Raw genomic sequence first — 21,821 nt, 5'->3', positions numbered from 1 at the left:
CATCAAAAACGTCAAAAATATAAAATTAATAAAGTTATCTATACCGAAAAATACCGATTTCTTTAAACTGTTGATACCGATAAGCTGTAAAATAATCTGGCAACGCTGGTTTAGACTATCTGATTTCTTGGTCTGATTTTGACCGCCTCAATAATGAAAAATCTGCTCGAATTTACATTCGATCCACTTTGTCGAACACCCCTGTTTGCTGGTGTTCACACTGCTTGCACATGTCGAAAGAACTATCAATTTTGGGAGTTGGTTGGAAATGCTAACATGAAGCTTTAGTGTGATGATTTATTAGCTAGAGAATGATCTTTAGAAGTGGGTAGGTGGATAGTTCCGTTAGAGTACGGCAGTATGAAAATTGAATAGAAGTTGAAAATGAGCGAAGGGCCATTAAAGCGACAGTTTTCAAGATAGACGCACATTTTTGCTAGGCATGTACGCGGGGACTTGAAGTATGTCTCCAAGTCCACAGGCAAAAATGTGCGTCCCTCTTGTTGCTCATAAACTGACTGCGGCTGTGGAATAGTTCTAGCGACGTTTTCATCACTACCTAAAGCCCCACGTCGCGAGAGCATTTCCAGTCGATGGTGTGTTATAATGCAGTTCTTCTTTACCCAACTATTGTGTTGCTCCTTTCGTCATGACCAACGTGATCATCTCAGAGAGAAAGCAGTAGGGTGGTTGTTGCGTGCTGTACCATCATCAGCATTGTTGACGGCTACTATCAAAAGTAAATAATTCCATCATGAATTACCGGAAAATTGCTCTAGCTTCGACATACGTATTTGCTTTTATTATTTTAAATAAAATTAGAAGGAGAATGTAAACTTTGTGGAACAGGATATGGTTGCTCAGGAGGAACACCGGCAGGGATCTGGTCCTTCAAGAACTGCGATATGAAGATGAAAAAGGATTTAAAAACTTCGTCAGGATGTCGATACCAACCTTCGACAAGGTAGTGGGTAAAGTACTCTATAGATCTAAATGATTCCTTGAGTTATGAAATTCTGCATGTTTCTCTGAAGACTTTCGGACGTCCCTGATGTTTTGTTTCTGTTCTCTGATAATATATCTTCAGAGATCAACAAACTTTCCTGAAGATCTGCAAATTTCTCGGTAGTTCTGTGGATTTCTTTGAAGTTCTTTGTGTTCTTCAGATGTTCTGCAAATTTCTCTAAAAATGTACAAAGTTCCTGAATCCCTGCAGATTTAGGATCCTTAAAGATCAACAAGTATCTCTGATGTTCACTAAATTTCTTATAATCTGTGCACTTCTCGAAAGCTTTGTAATTTTCGGTGTAGATTTTCATGATTGCAAATATCTCCGAACATCTACACAATTCCCTAAAGTATTAAAAGTTTACCCAGAAATTTTTAAGCTTCCCGGAAGATTTAGAAAGTTCTCTGAAGATCTGAAGTTGTGCAAATATCTCTAAAGATCAGCGAACTTCCATGAAGCTCTGTAAATTTCTCTTAACATCCAAGAACCACAATAAAATTTTGAAAATTTATTTAAACATCTGCAGATTTACGATCTACTCTCTGAACTTTTCCGAAGTTCCTAAAATTTCTTTAAAATTCTGAAAAGTTTTCTGAAGTACTGTATTTCTGATCTGTAGATTTCCAAACCTCTCTAACGTTCTGTAAATTTCTTTGTGGATTCTTGGATTTCCATAAAGTTCTGCAGATTTATCTGAAATACCCCAAAGCTCTACAAATTATCTGAAAATATATGAACATCGCTGAAGTTTTTTAAATTTCTCCGAAGATTTACAAATTTCTCTAAAGTTGTGTAAATACTTCTAAAGATCGGCGAACTTTCCTGAACTTCTATGAGTTTTGCTGAAGCTTTGCATTTTTTTCTCAAACTGTGCGAACTTCCTGAAGTTCTACAGACTTCTCTTAAGATCTACGGACTTCTCTGAAGTTCTTCAGATCTATCCATTTCCAACTTCCATGGAGTTTTGCAAAATCTTGGACTTTCGAATTGAAGTACTTTTGTGAAATTTTTCGATTTTTTCTGAGGATCTCACATTTTTCTGTGAAGCTTTCTGAACCACTGAATGTCTCTGAAGTTCTGCAAAATTCCTAGCAGTTCTGCAGATTTCTCTTAATACCTACTCTTCTGAAGTTCTGTAAATATCTTCGAAGTTCTGTAATGTTGTCTGAAGCTCCGTAGTTCTATCATAGAGGTAACTCTAAGACCAGAAGGTCCCGAAGAAACGAGCTCAACTTTTTGACTCAGCTCTGGTACTATTTTCGGTCCCAAGCTAATCGATTCACCCCTAGAAACATAGGAAAATCCACTAACCCCTCATTTTATCTGTCAAACTTTCATAGCGAATCAAAACAAACATAGTGTAGTACTGGAATTTATACTAGAATGGGGTACGTTAGTCGATTTGTTTGGGACCAATAGGCTAGTCAAGTAGTGAGCCAATTTAAAATCGTTAGTTTCGTATTGATTGTTGGTTCTATTCTCAAGATCTACAATAAAAACCTTGAGGCTCCAATAAATTTCTCGGTAGATCTGCAAACTTCGCTGAAGTTTTGTAAATTCCTCTGTATTCTCTCGGGCTACCCTGAAGATCTGAACATTTCCTTGAAGATCTTCTAAATTACCTAAAGTACTCAAAAATTTATCTGAACACATTTGAGCTTCCTTGAAGTTTTAAATGTTTCTCTCAAAACCTACAAATTTCCCTATAAATACTTTAAAAAAATCACCAAACTCCCCTGAAGGTCTTCAAATTTATCTGAATATCTATGACCATTAGAGTGATGCAAAATTTGAAATTTTCACTCCACAATACTTAAACGATTCCAAATCGGATCCTGACTAACCTCTCAAAATTTGTACACATTTGGTGAGAAACTGAGATGGCACAAACCATTTGAAGTTTGTATGGGAATTACTATGGTAAAACCAAGATTTTTGTTCATGTCTATCTAATAATTCACCATATCGGTCTGCTTTCAACTTTACTTGTAGGAAATATTTCCAGCTTCAACATTGCTGAAGACCACTTTTTGATTAAATGCAAGGATCGAAAGTTATTAATGGTTCAATGCACTGATGTCTTATGATCATGCTCAATCAACTGCTCAGCAGGCAACATTGGTGTTTCTGGGGCGTTGAATAGGACACAAAAATCATGGCTACTATGTCACACTTCAAAATACAGTGTTGCCTACAGAGCAGCTGCTTGATCATGTCATAAGTTTACCAATCTCTTAAATAATTAATAACTATTTCCTGTCTCGTTTTACATAGAAACTATCTTGAGCAAAGTTGTAGCTGAGAAAATTTTCTATAAGAATAGTTATCGAGCTGTTTTACAGCTCAATATGGAAAAAGACTAGAAGGTAATGAACAAAAAGTTGAGATTTCCCATAGTAATTAACATGTAAACTTCAAATGGTTTGTGCGAAGTCTGTTTCTAACCAAATGAGTTGTAACTTTTGGAGGCTAATCACGACCCGATTTGAAACCATTTAAGCACTGTGGAGCGAAAAAGTCAAATTTTGCATCAGTCTAATGACCATTCTTGCGATTTTTTCAGAAGTTTTGTATTTTTTTTTCAAAATTCTGTAGCTTTCTTCTGAAGATCTTCGAACTTTTCTGATGTTGAATAATTTTTCAGTAGCTCTCCAAACTTTTGTGAAATTCTTTACATTTCACTGTAGATTCTTGGACTTGTCTGAAGTGCTGCGGATTTCGCTGAAGATTTTAAATTATTTCGCTTATAGTTTTACAAATTGATCTGAAAATATTTTAGCTTGCTTGAAGTTTTGAAAATTTCTATGATCATTTATATGAAGATCTACGATCTCTCTTGAGAATTTTTCTGAATTTCTGCAAATTTATTTTATTTTCTGCAAAATTTTCTGCAGTTTTGAAGTTGATCTACGCTGAAGCTCAACAAATTTCTCAGTGGATCTCCGAACCTCTTTGAAGCTCTAAAAAATTCTTAGTAGGCTCTCAGAGCGGCCAATGACACTGGCAAATAAAAATCAGTCAAATCATACACAGGACAATATTGAATAGGGAAATAGGCTAGGAATTCGGCTTACCTTGCTGTTGGGTGCCATAAAAACACAAGTCAAACGTTCTTTAGCGGTTCAAACCCGTGTAATTAAAAAAAAATCAATATTTTTATCTCAATTGCGGCTGTTTGCTGAACCAGTCGAGTGAAAATTAAACAAAAACCTATTTCGTTTGACAAATCAAACGTCAACTCTAATCATCATGTCGAAAAAGTGTGAACGCATCCGAACATTGCATCCGACTAAATTATCGAGCAGTCCGCTCGAATCAGACCAACAAATCAGATAGTCGTACGTAAACGTAAACGATAAACGTACCTTAAGGAATCGACTATATTCAAAATAATCAGTTTTTCCCAAAATGAATTTGATTATTTTGCTTATGAGGATCGCTTCTGATTTTGACAATTTTGGGTTGGATAATCAAACAGTGGTGACTATCAACAAACGCGTATTCGTTGATGTATAATGAACTCATTTGTTCGTTTCGCTCGTACTTCACAGCGAAGATTTTCAAAACGAACTACACTGGGTTGAAGCTGGAAGAGGACGTGCTGTCAAATCAGCCTACTGATCATTCTTGTATGAAATTGGTTCCAAACGTAAACAAACCGTGTAGGATTCTTGTCGCTTGTTTACGTTTGGAACACACGACGAATGAGAACGACTCAAATTTGAGTTTAGTTCACTCATAATCGCCAAAAGTGCAGGAACTCAGCGATGAGTTAATTTGCCTCATGTTTTCCCAGGTTTTTCCAGGATTTTCCAGGGAAAAATTCGCGAATTTGAGAAAAGTTAAGATTGGATTCACTCAGTCTATTGGTACTACTCCGAGACTGAATAAAATTTTCGTCAATTTCCTCATTTTCTGGCAGATTTTTTAGGTTTTCCACAGGAAACCATGGGACAAATTTTACTCATCGCTGAGTTCCTGCACTTTTGGCGATTATGAGTGAACTAAACTCAAATTTGAGTCGTTCTCATTCGCCGTGCAGTTATACGAGGTAGGCGACGATTGTCCGTATTTGACAGCCACATCCCACCCCTGGGTTGAAGCGCTACTCCTTGCGTTTGATGGTAAGATAAAAACAGACACTGCTATATGCCCAGGGAAGTCGAGAAATTTTCCAACCCGAAATAATGCCTAGACCGCACCGGGAATCGAACCCAGCCCTCGTAAACTTACTAAACTATAGCCAACGGAAGGCCAGATAACCATAGGTACTTACCCAAAGTGCCAGGAAGATACGGACAGCTAGTGACGTGGTTGAAGTTCTGACTCTGCATCTCCTCCTGATCCGTCTCACGATGGTAGAAGTAGTTGAAGTTGCTGACGATGACCGGTACCGGCAGTGCAATCGTGAGCACACCGGCAATCGCACACAACGACCCGACGATCTTACCCCACACACCGACCGGCCTAGAGAGGAATACACACAGAACGATATGTTAGACCAAGAAGTGCGAGGCTCTTCCGAGCGCGAAGAAAGGAACGCAAAATGATCCGCGTCTGTTTCTTCTTTATTTTTTTTATATATAACTCCAGCTGCGCTTGAGCCCTTTTTAAAAACAAAACATATGCTTAAATGGAGCTGTTGAAATGTGTGTACTTATGGCGGAGGACTGAGAGAGAGAGAGAGAGAGAGAGTTAAGCGATAGACACGAGGGATGATTCACGAGGGGGTGAGAGGGGGTGGTTGTCACGCACGCGGCTTTATGGTAGAGGAAGGGGAGGGGGGATTTCGTGGGGCTGGGAGGGTGACATTACACATGCAATTTGCAGCGATTTTGCATGCATATTGTGGAAGAACAAGAGAGTGCAAGAACACTTAAGAAGCTGAGGGGTGACAACGGAAAGTGAGCATACGAACGAGCATTTTGACATTCAATTCTACGATGCAAGTAGTAGGCGGGATAGTAGCAGATGCAGGAGCAAACATCGATTTTCACTTAAAAATGCTTACACATTGGCATTACACTTTCGGAAAAGCAGGCTTGGAATGTGGGCGAACTTAAACGGAAAGCAACGGTGAATGCATTCAAACCATGACTGAAAACTACTAAAAACGAAAATCAACCGATATTTTGAACGGAAAAAAATAAAGCCAACCAAATGAAAATTTCAATGAAACAAAATTGATCCAATTGTTTTTTTTTTTAAAGATGAAGGATGAGCTATTTTTCTCCACATGATGTTTCTTTTTTTTTCAAAATGGAGGAAGTTGCCTTCCTGTGAGATAAAGTAGTAAAAGTAGCGGTATGAAGTAGGAATTGTTTTGTTCCAGCTGGGTGCATTTTGAATTCGTAGCATGTTTCGCCAATTTACGGGAAGTAAATTTTGCTTTTCTGTTTCCAATTGAGGGTGGCTGTTTTTTTAGAGCAAAATTTGCATGCAGCTAGTGAAACTGCCTCAATTGAATATTTTCGCTTTAGAATTTGATTTGGCAAAATACTAAATCGAAGCAGTGCGTTTCGTTTTGGTGTTTTTGGTTTTTTGGGTTAGATACCATCTATTCTACGTTGCTGTTGTTGTTTTGTTAGGTGAGCCTAGTTTGATTGCACATGGAATGGTGATGAATACAGGTCCTAGTAAAAGTTCCCATGTCCGGGTTACAGAAAGAACAGGACATTCGGACAACGAGGGGTTACTGCGCGACTGCGGGTCTAGTTATACTACTAATATGCTGATGATGAGAAATCTACCAGGGAGACACTTTGGTTTCGGTTATGAACGGACAGTAACGAGAACGAGACGTGTATTTTTTTTTTGGGGTGGATGATTTGGGGGTGGGTGGACAGAGGGTGGCATGTGTCACGTGAACCCATTTTATGCGATCAACGTCATTCTCCCTGTCTACTTATGCTGCTTGCATGAGCGACGGCCGAGAACGTGAAAAGTGTATGGCAAATATAATTGAATCGTTTTCGCGCGAGTTGGATGAAATATGAGCAAATATTGATATTTGTGTAGAAGAATGTATATTTATATATATATGACAGAGGAACAAGAGGAAGCAAGTTGTACGGAATTATAGAGATATTATAATGTGGATTATAATGCAGATGTGGCAAAGTGAGCTGATGTGGTGGTGGATGGCACGAGTAGAGTAGTTGTTGAAAGAGAGAGATCACGGCATATGCACGAAAAAGTGAGGCCAAAAATCAGGAAACAATTGAAAACGATATGTGTGACTGTGGTGTATTTTTGTGTGTTTGTTGGCATGTAATGTAGGTAGGTACTCGTAGGCGATGGCAAACAAAAGATGGAAAAGAAAACTGACAGCATAAATCAGAGATATTGAGCGAAACGTACGTCATGTCACCATATCCCACAGTAGTCATGGTAACCACAGCCCACCAAAATGCATCTGGTATGGACTTGAAGAATGAATTTTCGCTTCCTGCTTCCGCAAAATAAACAGCCGATGAGAAGAGCACAACGCCTAGAAAGCATCGGAGAGAAAGAGAGAAAGAAAGGGAAGCGACCATTACTCAAACGATCGATTATTGACCAACTAAGAATTTTGGCATTCCTCTACTACTCCCGTCGACTGACACCGATCTTCCGATTTCGAGCTTTCAAGCGTTTCCGAGATTCTTGTTTTTTCATGTTATCACCGATTTACGATTCTCGCAATCACACTCACACTCAGGTTAACTTTTATCTCTTTTAATACATTCTATTACTGTTCGGAAAGATTTCTTTTTTTAAATATTGCTTTTTTTTCCTTGCTCTAATCCCACCGCGAAAGCCACCAGCATGTAATTGGAAATAGTTTAACCGCGTGGAGAAAATTTTCGTTGATTTCTTTTTGCACTGTTTTTTTCCGGTTTAATACGTTGACGTTCGTCGATAGGAGGAAAACCCTTTCTCGGAGCCGGGTGTACTTGTTTTTGAAGGGGAAATGGGAACTGAAAAAACCTGAACTTATAATTTGAAGCACTAGGGAAAAGAAAATGAAATCTTAAAGTATTAAAATTGAAAACCAACCAACCAATGGAAATGAACTGTTGAAAATAAAAAAGGAAACTATGAATGATTTTAGAAAACACAAGAATTACACATTCACTTGACGATATCGAACAACATCAAGTTCGGTCCTTTTGTTTCTAGTTGCTGGGGGAAACGGAAACATCGAGTAGGCGGATCGGAGCGGTAGAGTTCTTTGGTGATCTCATTTCTCGTGCATCGTGTGAGAAGGGCCTATGTGCCAAATGTAAACAATGACTTTAAACGTCGATTACTCACGAATCACAACACACTTATGCAATCCAACTACACCGTCTAATAGAACAAACTGCTTCTATCAGATGCTATTGTTGGTTTGCTGAATGCCGTAAGAAATAGACGTTTCAAGTCACACGTTTCACATGTTACTTACATGTTATGATTTCTTTATATCAAGTTGATGGGTTCCATTAGGGTGAAACAAATGTTAATTTCCGTCTATTTCACGCTGATTACAAAAGATAATCGGGTTGTGACAAATGGTCGAATGCACGAAATTTCAAATGGGCAAAAGGTCAAAATTGACAAAAGGTTGAAATGGACAAAAGGTCAAAAAAATTAAAAGTTTAAAAAAATAAAAATTTTGAAAAGTCAGAAAACCAATATGCTGAGTAACATATCTGAAATACTAGGAAGTTATTTCACTCTCTTGGAGTTAATTCTTGCTTTATAACATTAACAAATACAATCTACTGAGCACTCAATTCCAAAGTGCTCAAAAGTTCGTTCGACCTTCTGTCCATTCGATCTTTTTACCATTTTGACCTTTTCTCCATTCAACCATTTGTCATTCGACTGTTGCCATATATTCACATCATCGTCGCTCATATTTCAAGACAGGCTATTCGCGTTCAATGTCATTTATATAAAGTCCGAGCTTATTGGTGTTAGTGAAATGTGCAAATGCTTAGTGGATTTTTATGAGAACAATAATATGCTGCAGAGGGTTTTTCAAACACGCATCCATAGAGATAAAGCTGGGTTTAGACAGGGCAAGTCAATTGGTCAAGTCAGTTGAATTCAACTGACTTGAACGCGAATTGAGAGTGTAAACCATGCCATTCAACTGACTTGATCAACTCAGTTGAATTGAAAAAAGTTGAACCAGGCTCAACTTTTCAAGCCAATTGAATTCAACTGAGTTGATCATTTGACTTGCTTAGTCTAATCCCAGCTTATGACATTCGGCAGTGAGTTATTTAAGGGTGACAGATTTTGTGTTTTTGAAAAAAAAAAAAGCAATGGAAGCGCCTTCTTGCGAGCTGGAAAATCCAGAAACTGCGCAAAACCATCGACCCTGCGTTGTTTTTTTAATCAACAACAGTTACCATATAAAAAACTGTTTGAATCGTTTTAATAGTTTTTTATAGGGCAAATGGCTCTAATGTTGGCCTATGGATCTAAGATTGGGCCCATCGCTAAAAATTAGCTATATATCATTTTTTTCAAGGGGGACGACTCTATCTACGATGCAGAAAAGATTGTGTTTTGCTGTGGTTAGCTGCACGTACGCTGAGTAGATAGAAAGAAGATTGATGACGATTCTGTTTATTTCCTGCAAAAAAATGATGCGCGATGCAAGCAGATGCGACAAATGAAAGAAGATTTTTCGAAGATTGATTCGCTAGTGTGAGATTTGTTGAGCATCTACACTGAAACAAATCGACATGTACCGTTTATTGGATCCATCTTATAACATAGCAATGTCAGCATATTTATTCATTCTATGTGATGATTGATAGATTCCATTGGATTATCACTTAAAAACTATGACTGCGATATGGAATGATTTCTATCGTAATTTCACATACTTAGTACTTGATAATACTTTGCTTCGAACGTGGTTAGCGAAGGTAAGAAGTATATGAATATTGTCTGATATATTTCATGGTGAAAAACTGTTGATATGTCATGGGTGGGAACAGACATCTAGAAACTAATGGAAAATCATATAAGTTTGCACTATGAGAAAATTCAGTAAAATATACCTGCTTTCATGATGAATATTGCTCACTAAAATATATATTTTATAAGATAATCATGTATATTTTATTGGAGTTGCTTTTACTGATTTTTGACGTTTGTTGATATGTCGCGTGTAAATAGACATGTAGAAACTATTGGACTGTCATTTAACTTTGCAGTATAGGAAAACATGTATATCTCATTGTAATAGCTTGCTTTGATTTTTGACGTTTAAAGATTGTAAACAGATCTATCCCAATCATTAAATAGTCATTTAGAAATGCCTTTTAAGAAATCCAACAGCAAGCATTTGTTTTTGCATGTTTTTCTGGGATGAATATCGCTCCCAATAAAATACATCTTACATGATTGTTCTTTATAAATTATTGAAACAATTTTCAACGATGTTAACGTACACTCATTCATATGATAATTGGTTCCAGAAAAGAATGTATTGAGATTGAAAAAAAAAATGATTCTACTGTAATATTTACTTTGCTATGATTCTAATTGTAAGCCTTCTACACGGCTAATTCAGATTCCAGCCCTAAGTAGTACTCGAACTTCATGAGCCAGTTCTATCAAATCATATAATTTAGTCGTTGATTTATTGCACACAGGTGCATTAAGAAAGATTTGAACAAACCACACCACCGAAACGGAACGTAAATTTGTCAGTGCTATTTGTCTTCACTCTAGCAAAACGAGCATAAAGTTGCACTACATTCCATGTCGGGAGAGCTGTTCTTACTTCATGCTATTTGAACGAGCTCAATCTTGAAGTCAGCCGTGGCCCAGTGGAATCGAGCACAGACACCGAAAGCATCACACCTCTACAGATCTTGATCGAATCCCAAATCAGCTACAATAAAAAAAAAGGCACAACTGTGAAAGCTCCCACTGCCTGATGTTTATTTTTCGAATTTATTTTTAGAAATCGATTAAATATATGTGTCAAAAGAAGAAGTAAATTTCATGTTATTTTCACATAAACTTTACTTCGATTGATTTATGACACATATATTATATTGTGGTGAAAAGTATAGCTTATGCTTATGGGTTTCAAATCCATTTCAGTTAATTATTATAATTTAATCGATTTTCATTTATCATATGACGATCATATAAAAGTTACCAAATTATCAGCATTGTAAATGTATCAGATATTGATATAGAATTTACCTGACACATTTTCAATCATATCATTTTCAATGGATTATCTTATAGCGCAAATTTATTAGACTTCCACATAACAGGAATATGTCAAATTCGTTCAGTGTAAACTTGAGAATTAGATGTGTCGCCCCCCTCGATTTTTTTCTAGATGAACGTGTCATTTGGACGGTACTAATGGATATTTTGGTCACTATTGAAAATTTAGTCAATTGATGAATTTATGTATGGGCCCAAATTAGGGGTATTTAGGTCGACATTACATCCATTTCCCCTACCAGAGCAATTGGCAGATGTTGGTGGTACATCGTTCCTGCTAACAACTAAAGTTGATTAGGATTTTTAGGCTCCGTATGAAAAGCAAGGGAAAGGAAACTAAACCCTTTTTATTCATCCGGCATATTAGGTATAGGTTGGCTGGTTGGTTGTCTTTATTAAGGAGAATTTCAGCCAGACGCTGGTTCATCTCCGCAACATATTAGGTAAGGGAATTTACGTATTCTCGGCAACCTAAGCAGCGACCTTCTTTCTATAGCCTTTTTCTCTAAGGAACGCACACATATGCAGCATTGGTTTGTTTACAATCTTTTGCTGCCAGCTGCTCTAACAATTTCAGTCGAAATAATTGACAAAAACTGTTTTGAAACGCTTTTACAAAGCTCCAATCTTCTCTAGTGAGAGCGAGTATTGTCGGCAACCAGTTTTTCTTCGGCAACCGTTCCATTTAAACTGTATGTAAATCTGCTGTTCTATTATCGGCAACTCGAAATCAGCTACAATTTGTAGTGCGTGTGTTGCATTTCAAGAAAACCTTGCTAGATTGCTTTTTCTCAGTGGTTAAAATATAGTCAAATTGAAGCTGAAAGCATAAAGAATCGTTTGCATGCATTCAGCGAAGTGTTTTCGTAAGAAAATCCAGTGAAAATAGTGTTTCAATTTGGGTTGCCGAAAATAGTCTGTCATGCCGAAGCCGTCATTCCCCTATATTGTTTTTTGATTTCGAGGTTGAATAACATTTAAATTCATTTATTAGCAGCTTAATTTCTTTCAAAACTGAGTTAAATTCTACTCAAATATGAGTTGTTTTCGATAGCTTTGTAGATATCGAGCTGTCTACTGCCAAGAACTTCATTTACAGTGTACTAGTTCGTGTCACTGTGGTGCTTTTATCGGATGAAAATTGTGCCTTGAGGATAATAGAAGAGTGGACCTTATTGTTAATTTATAATATTTTATAATCAAATTGATCTCATTGAATGTTACTGTTAGTAACTTTCCGTTTGATTTTCCAGTGCAGTATTGGCAAAATGATCAATAAAATGATATATTTCCACTCTCATACGCTCTCAATATCATCAATATCACGCGTGATATTGGAACAAAATATCATGCTTGATATTCATTTTACAAGCTCCTTTAATATTGCGAGACTATTCACAACATGCAAAAATCAACCTGAGAGTTGACTCCTGGATCAACAATAGAAAAGCGCCCATCAGCATTTGTAAACAAACCGTTCCAAAGCCCTTTCCTCACAAAGCGATGGCCATCCACGCAAACCAAGGCCATCATCGGATAGAGGAAACTTCCTCCTACACGATGATGCTGTTGGTTTGTGAGGGCAGCCTTCGATTTGTGAGGAAAGGGCTTTGGAACGGTTTGTTTACAAATGTTGATGGGCCCTTTTCTATTGTTGACAGGGTAACCAGATTATTTTTTCATTATCAATAGCTTCTCAAAACTTTTATCGGTAGTTATCGGTAGGCCGTCTTAAGAAGGGTTTTCCGATACTTGAAACTCTGCTCCAAAACAATACACTGTCCTTCAGTTCTTCTGCTTTAAACGTGTCGAAATCAATATGTCTTATTTAAAATGCTAATTCTGACTACACGGAAAACAAAACATAGGTAGGGCAAATGACGGCTTCGGCAATACCTTATTCTATTATCGTCAGTGGGGTAAACTACGTCCTGAAGAGCTCAATTTTGGCATGTGGATACATTATGTTTCAGATCCATTGGCCAAATTTGAGTGCTCCAGGATTTTGTTTACCCCCACGACGATAATAGGTTAAAGTATTGCCGGAGCCGGCATTTCCCCTATTGAACATTTTTCATTTTACTAAAAACCTGTGATTCTCGGTAGGAAAAGTGAAAAATCGGTAGTTTTTAACCTTTCGTCTGTAAATCGTTAGGCATCCCGAAAATCGGTAGGTCTGGCCACCCTGATTGTTGATCCAGACTCGACACAAAAATGATTCGGTTGCACATCGTTTTCTCAGAAAGAGAAAGTATAGTTTGCTACCTTTCTTTAAGGTGTATTCAGACCTGAGCGAGAGCTGAAGATCTCATATTGTTCAATAGCTCAAATCATTTCTCTAAGATATTCTTGCAAGAAAGTCGGTTGAAAAATAACCGGTAAATAGCCAGAAAAAAATGAATTCAATCTAAAAATATTTTGGTACATATTTTGGTTGAGTTCTGTTAATGTGTTAACTAAATAATTCTATTTAGTATTTTTTGAAGCCCGCTGTGGCGTGGTAGCCATCTTCAGAGAGCCGCTCCGCTCCGCTACTCTCGCTCTCGCTCAGATCTGAATACACCTTTACTCTTCATCGATCGCAGACACGAAGCTACTGCTGCCAGCAGTAACGGCAGTTTCAGGTCGCGTTCAGATGGTAAGCAAAAATCATGAACCTCAAACTCACCACGGTTTGGTTAGAATTGTAGCTGGTGAGTTTTGTTAGCTTCATATTTGTAGCTACGATATCACAGCATGTAATATCCAAGGGGGGAAGGTGACTGTCAAATACGAACAATCGTTGCCTACCTCGCATAACTGGTTCCAGAAAAACAACAAGCCATAATCCTTCTTATTTTCAATTAATGCTGTACCAAGCGAGGGGGGCGACTCTATCTAAGATGCAGGAAATTTTTTGCTTTGCTGTTGTGAGATGCACTCGCGCTTAATAGATAGAAACACGATTCATTATGATTTTGAAGATTTCCTGCCTAAAGATGGAGAGCGATGCGAGTAGATGGGTTTAGATGCAAGAGATGAAAAAAAGATTTTTCGTAGAATGATTCGCTAGTGTGAGATTTTTCGACCATTTAAAATCGAGATTTAGATGTGTCCCACCCCTCGGTACTAAGCACCTACTCATTGAAAACCAAAGATTTGATTAGAGAAAAGTAACTTCTACTTCTACTGGGTTCTAAATCAATATCAAGACAAATGCATGAGAAGTTCATTAAACAGCTTAACGTAGTCTTCGGCAACGATGCGTTCGTGTCTTGTACACAACCCTACCTATTTTCTTGGCACTTTCTTAAGAAGGTCCTTCCTGTCAGGGAAATAGGTTGAATCCTAAGAGGAAGAGGTGACAATTGGCTTCTTCCTATTTTATTTATATCTCTATCTCTATCTTTATCTATCTCTATCTCTATCTTACGCACATGAAATCGGTCAATCAGGAGCTGGTTCATGTTTGACAGAAAAGTGGTTCATTCGCCCCCGTATTGTCACCTATTCTCTTAGGTTGAACCTCTTTCTTCATGGTTTTTTACCAATAGGATTTATTTGGACTTTGAATGGATCATTGACAACATTGGCCACTTCCGAAACCACCGAAGTGCCCTCGGAAGAACCTGTAGTAAAGGTGCCGCCACACGGAGGCTATTTCTAGTATATAGCGAGCTATGTAATAGAAAACTATATTATAGCCCATAGGAACACCTAAACTATGACGTGATAGCTCATAGTTATGACTTGCAAGTTATAGTTTAGAGCTATGACATAGAGCCGGATTCATTGTCGTGTGTACACTCTAGCGATAGTTTCTATATCATAGTTGCAAGCTATAAACTATTCCATCAAGCCGGAATAGTTCATAGTATATTGGTCATAGTTTTTTGACAGCAGTCTGTGCGCGGTGTTTTTGTTTTTGTTTATGAAACCACTCATAGACATCTTATCCTTATCTTAAATAATGAATTCGGAGTTGTGTTCGGAATATGGATTCTGGAGACTAGGGGATGGTCCACCGGAAGATCCGGAACATCCGGAAAAGTGCTCAATTCATGAAACTGATCGTAGAGCTCCACGGTTTTTTTTAGAAACCACTCATAGACGTATTATCACAATAAATTCGGAGTTGTGACCAGAAAATTTATACTGGGGACCACGGGATGGTCCACTTATAGATCCGGAACATTCGTAAAAGTGAACAATTCATGAAACTGATCGTAGAGCTCTACGGTTTTTTAGAAATCACCCATAAACGTTTTATCACCACAGACAAACAGACGTAACTCCTTGAAAAAGTTTTTCTTGAAAACATAGTATCTCAAAACATTGGACCTCAGTAACGCGTCTCTTCCCAAGTAGTATTTCTTGTTTTATTGCACTCTATTAGTGGTTATTGAGATCAATTTTATAAAACCGTCAATAAAATTAATAGCTACAGCACAACCTTTTGATAACCGCTATAAGATCGTCTTACAGCTTAGTGGACCACTCTTGATAAGGTTTATAAAGCATGTTTGAGAATCATAATAAAGCTGTCTTAAAACCTTTTGTCATAAAGCCTCATACTCTACAAAAGGTTCTCATAGCCTCTTTAAGAGCAATATTGTATCCAAACAGCTTTATTACGCTTTGGTGGAAATCAGATATAAATCCAATTTAATTTTTATTGCATCAAAGCAACCGCCATAAATTAGCTTGTTGTTGTTCTGTTCTCCTGAAACTTTATTTTTTCCAAATGGAAATCTTTAGCGGTAAAAATAGGTTTGAGTGTTGGTGTCAAGATCACCATGCAATCAATTTTGTCTCATGGCGGCATAAGTGAAAATCTTGCGCTTGAAATGTTATCGTGTATATTGGGATAATATGAGCGTTAAATAAATGCGCCTCCAAAATAATTCAAGTTAACAAAAAAGATTGTTTCAGAAATCAAATGAACTTGATGGAATCACCTTAATTTTACAGAAAATAGATCTCAATACATAAATTCATACCAATGCTAGATTTTATTCCAAGGCTAATGGCATTTTCATAATGACAATATGGCGACAGAGGACAGCAGCAAGAAAAACACCAAGCGCAATTTCTTAAAATGTCTAATGCTTACATTGCACACTGGGTCAGGAATGCAACCTAGCGAAGCAAAATTAATAACTCCGAAACGAAGCATTTCCGTGACTTGGTGTCTTCGGCAAAATTTCTCATCATAAAAAGGACCATCTATTGACATAAACAAATAGTTCAAAACTCTTCCGCAAAGAGGTTGCCACAATCTAACCTTTATGAAAAGTTATGCGTGATTTCAACCTTTTTGTCCTAGGACTGTCACCATTCCATGTATTTTGACCAAGATTCGACAGTGTCACCCCATGTATATGCGAGCGAGAACGGAAGAATTATAGAGACTGCTGACGTTTTTCTTACGCACAGTACGTCGCGTATAGGTATACACGAAATGTTTTCATGCTCATGCTAACAATTTTGTTGATTTTCTTTGCGCTCCGCTTGGAAGTACCGGAAAGTTTTGATTCTTTTCTATGTTGTAAAAATAAACCGCCTATTTACATTTCTGACAAGTTGCAACTGAATGCTTATAATTGTTTTAAAATAACTGTTTCATGGCCAACTAGTTTTATTGCGCTTACTTATAAAGCAATAAAAGGATTTATTTTTGGGTTTCATAAGGGTAATTCACATTGCTTTTTTTATACTTCAAAGCAATCATAAAACCTTTCATAAGTGAAAATAGCATAGGCATCAGTTGGTTTTTTCATTAGCTTTATAGGGGTTGTGTAGATAGCTATAAGAATGTTTCATGACTTGCATTGTATATGACCGTCATAAAGCAGTAGGTAATGGTTGCAGCTGCAATAAAACCTTTATAAATTTTGAATATAGCCAAGCAGCTCTAGACTTGTTGCTTGGGTCGGGCTTCTCGCGGAAAACAAGCTTGCTCGCTAACTCGTAAAGAATATTGCATAAAACTTCTATGGAATATATAGAAACGTAAAAATGATCCGATGCCAGCGCTCTGCGGTGTGTAGTTCGCGGAACTGATAATATTCAAATCAACCATTAAATGCGTGAACGAAGATACACAATGAAGAGTTACGTCTGTTTGTCTGTGTTATCACAATCAAATCGGGATTTTGACCAGAAAATTTATAATGGGAACAACGGGATGGTCCACTAAAAGATCTGGAACATCTGTAAAAGTGGTCAATCCATGAAAATGATCCTGGAGCTCCGTGTTTTTTTTAAACCACTCATAAATTAATATGAATAATAACTCAATAAGACTGTATTTTTAAATGGCTTATTGGTTCAATTTAAATGTGATGAATTAAAACTATAAACAGTAAATATAGTCCCTCGTTAACTTGTAACTCCAAAGAAGTCAAGAGAAAGAAATCAAAGAATTCCTAAAAGTTCTTTAATAGAACCTAGAAGTTATTAAACACTTTAATACCACCTAGAAATCATCCATGATAATAAATTGAAAAATAATGTCTATGAGCAGTTCTAAAAAACCATAGAGTGGTGAGATCAGTTTTCTTGAACGATCCACTTTAACGGATGTCCCGTATATTCCGGAAGACCATCCAATGGACCCTGGGGTCCATTTTCCAGTCACAACTCCGAGTTCATTCTGAAGACACGTCTATTATCTTTCAGAGGAGCGTCTATGATGTGCATGAGAAACATTCATAGTCTCCAGGGTTTATTTTCCGATAATAACTCCGAATTCATAATTATAAGGGTTTTCGAATAATACGGAGTTTTTTTTTCTTGATTTGTTTTCCGTCGATCTTGTGGATCTTGGTGAATTGGATACACAAACTTTTTTTATTATTTGAGATAGACCAATGCAATGTTCTTAAAAGTTGTAGAACAATCAATTCAAAGGATTTTTGTTAAATACACCAAATTTATATCTCTTATGGTTCATGAGTTAATTTTTTTTTAACAATCTGGTTAGGGTGTCCTCTAAAAAACAGATTTAGTTGAATAACTTTTCATACGTTCATTTCTCGTAAAAACGTTGTTTTGGACACATTTAGAACTTATGATGACGCATATTGATGACGCAACCATGTTGCTATTTTTTTTTTATTAGAAAGTTAATGTAGATATTCTTCGATTTATTTTTTTAATTGTCAATATCTCTAAAAGGAGCAAACCGATTTTCAAACTTGTGATTTCTTTTGAAAGATCGTGTTTTTATTCATTTGGTGAGAAAACAGTGAGAGCGAATAATTTTAAAAAGTCAAAATTTTCACTAAAATCTTGCCATAACTTTTTCAAATAAAGAAGATATCAACTAAGTTGCTTCAGCAAAAATATGCGTCATAAAAAGTTCTTAAAATATTTAAAACAAAGCTTCTACGAACCTCTAAAATGATATTTAAAGAAAGCCGATTTTCTAGGGGCACCCTAACCTGCTTGCTTAAATTAATCATAAGTAATGAACCATAAGAGATAGAAATTTGATGTCTTAAGCAATTGATTGTTCTACAACTTTTTAAAACACTGCATTGGTCTAACTCAAATATTAAAAACGTTTGTATTTTCAATTCACCAATTTTATGGACCACCCTAATTTCAGTAACATAAAAAGATTGGACAAAAAATACGAATAAATCTTCAACAAGACACCATAAACCTAAAAGTGATGGTTTGGGCGCAAATATTTTTGTCTTCCTAAATACGACTTGGGGACCTTTGTGCATTGGTCCCCAGGGTAAAATTTCTTGTCATAGCTCCAAATTGATTCTGATAAGATGCCAATGAGTGGTTTTGTGTTTCATGAACCCAAGAGTCAATTTTCCGATCACAACTCCGAATTCATATTAATAAGATGTCAATGAATGGCTTTGAAACGAACGTAGAATTCTAGGATAAGTTTCATCCCGTGGTCACCAGTGTCTATATTCTGGTGACAATTTTGAATTAATTCTGATAAGGCGTCTATGAGTGGTTTTGAAAAAAACGCGGAGCTCTAAGATCAGTTTCATAAATTGACCACTTTTACGGATGTTTCGGATATTTTAGTGGACCACCTCGTGATTTCCAGTGACCAAATTCCGGTCATAACTCCACATTATGATAAGACTTCTATGAGAGGCGTCGAAAAAAACCGTGGATGTTGAGGATCAGTACATGAATTTACCACTTTTACGGATGTTCCGTGGTCTCCAGGGTCTATGTTCCGGTCACAACTTCGAATTAATTCGTCAATTTGTAGAGATAACTTTCTGATGTTTTCAATGAAATTGTTAAGCAGATAGTTGACCACCTTTTGGGAAGAGTCAGTTTCTGGTAAGTCACAAGACTGGTCCTGTGGAAGATCCGGAACATCCGTAAAAGTGGTCAATTCATGAAACTGATCCTAGTAGGCCTATTCTGTACGGCGTGTGAGGTGGAGTGACATGCTTTCACCGGTGAGGTGACAATTGTCAGCTCGGGTGAAGTCACTCTCCATTTGATTTGCACGGAGACTCACCTCATCCGAGGTAAAAATTATCACTTCACCATCACTTCACTGTCACTTCACCTCACTATTGGTTACCAGGTGAATCTTTGTCATTGACAAAAAAAATGAATGAGATTTTGACGAAGGGTTTTTTGAGGATCATGTCTATCAATCAATTGAGGATCAATTTTGTCAATATCGCACGAAAGTCTGTCAACGACAATAACAAATCTCAGCACTGCCAGGAAGTTATCTCTTCAAATTACCCTACAATAAGAGTTTGTCCCCAATTAGCTCTAATCCCAAATATTTTTACTTTCTGCAATTCTTTTTTTTTTATGATGCGCCCGGATCATTAAGCGGACAAAAATACACAAAAATTCAATCGTGTGTACACTCGAAAATTCTATTTTATAGCACTACTTCAAAGTTTTCTACTACATAGCTACTATTACGTTATAGCTCATAGTTTTTGATAATGGATTCCCAAATCTCATAGAACTATGTTATAGAAATCTAAATCGGCTATGTCATAGAGAACTATAACATAAATATCATGCGCCGTGTGGCGGCACCTTAAGGGACAAATACATATTTACAAAAAACATGCCGTGTGACACCTTTTTCTTCATGGTTTTTCATCCGTAGGCTTTCTATAGACTTTGAATGTATAATTGATCACTTTGACCACTTCCGGAACCACCAAAGTGCCCCCGGGGGAATCTGTAGTAGGGGACAAATTCATCTTTACACCAAAACCATGCCGTGTGACACCTCTTTCTTCATGGTTTTTCATCCGTAGGCTTTCTTTAGAATTTAAATGGATTATTGACCACACTGGCCACTTCCGGAACCGCCAAAGTGCCCTCGGGGGAACTTTTAGTAGGGGACACTTCCATTATTACACCAAAACGTTCCGTGTGACATCTCTTTTTTCATGTATCATAAATTAATTATGACTTGGCAAAAAACAATACCTCAGACAGTTCTCATTTTCCTTTTCTAATCGCAAAAAAGCATGTTTTGATATAAAATTTAATGATGATAAAATATCACTGAAGTGATTTTTTTTTAAACACATCAAGTTTCATTCAAACAAAATGTTTGATCACATTTTCAATATCACAATTACAAATCTGTTTAAATCTTAAAAATCTGTAATCTGTGAATACGGAATATTGGTTTTAAAAATTCTGAAAAATCTGCAGAAATACAGATTTATCTCTAGTTTTGGTAACCCTGATCACCACAGGGAAGACGAAGTTGAAGTCGTATATTATACGAATAAAGCGTAATAGGGGAGAGGACTACTTCAGCCCAATCGCCCATTCTGGGCCTATCGAGCAGAACACTTCAAATATATCTATGATTACCCAATAATCGAAACAATTATACGTATGGTACGATATTTTAGTTCAAAAGCTATCAACGCAATCAGTAAGAACACGTGACATGAATGTTTATACTCATTATTCTCGAAAACTAAAGAAGTGATCCGATAGAATCCAATGAAACTTATATAAGGTCCGGGCCAACAGGCAGCTTCTGGTGTTAGAAGCAAAAGCATTGTAAACTTTGCTGAGCACACATCTGACGACGTCACTCTACCATAACATTCCATACTGTGAACAGTGATATATACGTCACGGCCAACAGCTGTTTCGTGTAAATAGATAAACATTGCAATGAAATACGAACACCACTAAACATTTGCCCATTTCACTAACACCAATAAACCTGTTGGCCCGGACCTTTTTTCTCCATTCGATAGGCCGAAGTGCAGCGCCATTGAATTTCAATGCCTGAGGCCAAATTTCGTACCCGTAGGCCGTGCTTACTGTCAAGAAGGGGTGTTACATTTTCAACAATATCTCAACAATTTGTAACTCTTCATCAAATCTTGCAGTACGTATGGAAAGGTGAATACACTTATTAGCTATCCATAGTGGAAATATCCGTTTGAAGAAGAGAGATAAAGAGCGGAATGCGCTTAATAGGCCAAAAATTAGCTCTAAACCCTCTTAGCATTGTGCCGGATGACAGGCCTAACGAATGTTTCCAATTAGGGGAAATGACGGCTTCGGCATGCCGGACTATTTTCGGCAACCCAAATTGAAACAC

General features: G+C 37.1%; 1 protein-coding gene across 7 annotated transcripts in view; it reads right to left on the bottom strand.

Annotated features, from left to right (window-relative positions):
* The window catches only part of shaker (Potassium voltage-gated channel protein Shaker), a 621,792-nt gene that overhangs the window by 35,874 nt on the left and 564,097 nt on the right, over nt 1-21,821 (bottom strand). For all 7 annotated transcript variants that reach the window (XM_065219307.1, XM_065219310.1, XM_065219308.1 and 4 more), the window contains 2 exons: nt 7,370-7,499; nt 5,286-5,476 (listed from right to left, as the gene is read on the bottom strand). In XM_065219307.1, coding sequence (XP_065075379.1) covers nt 5,286-5,476; nt 7,370-7,499 — 321 coding nt within the window. The remainder of the gene's footprint in view (nt 1-5,285; nt 5,477-7,369; nt 7,500-21,821) is intronic.

Source organism: Ochlerotatus camptorhynchus, unplaced genomic scaffold, assembly GCF_037179485.1.
Source record: "Ochlerotatus camptorhynchus isolate MF236.1 unplaced genomic scaffold, CSIRO-AGI_Acam_v1.1 ptg000102l, whole genome shotgun sequence".
Taxonomy (NCBI): Eukaryota; Metazoa; Arthropoda; class Insecta; order Diptera; family Culicidae; genus Ochlerotatus; species Ochlerotatus camptorhynchus.
Note: the sequence above shows the minus strand (reverse complement) of the source record. Positions and strands in the feature narration are given on the sequence as shown.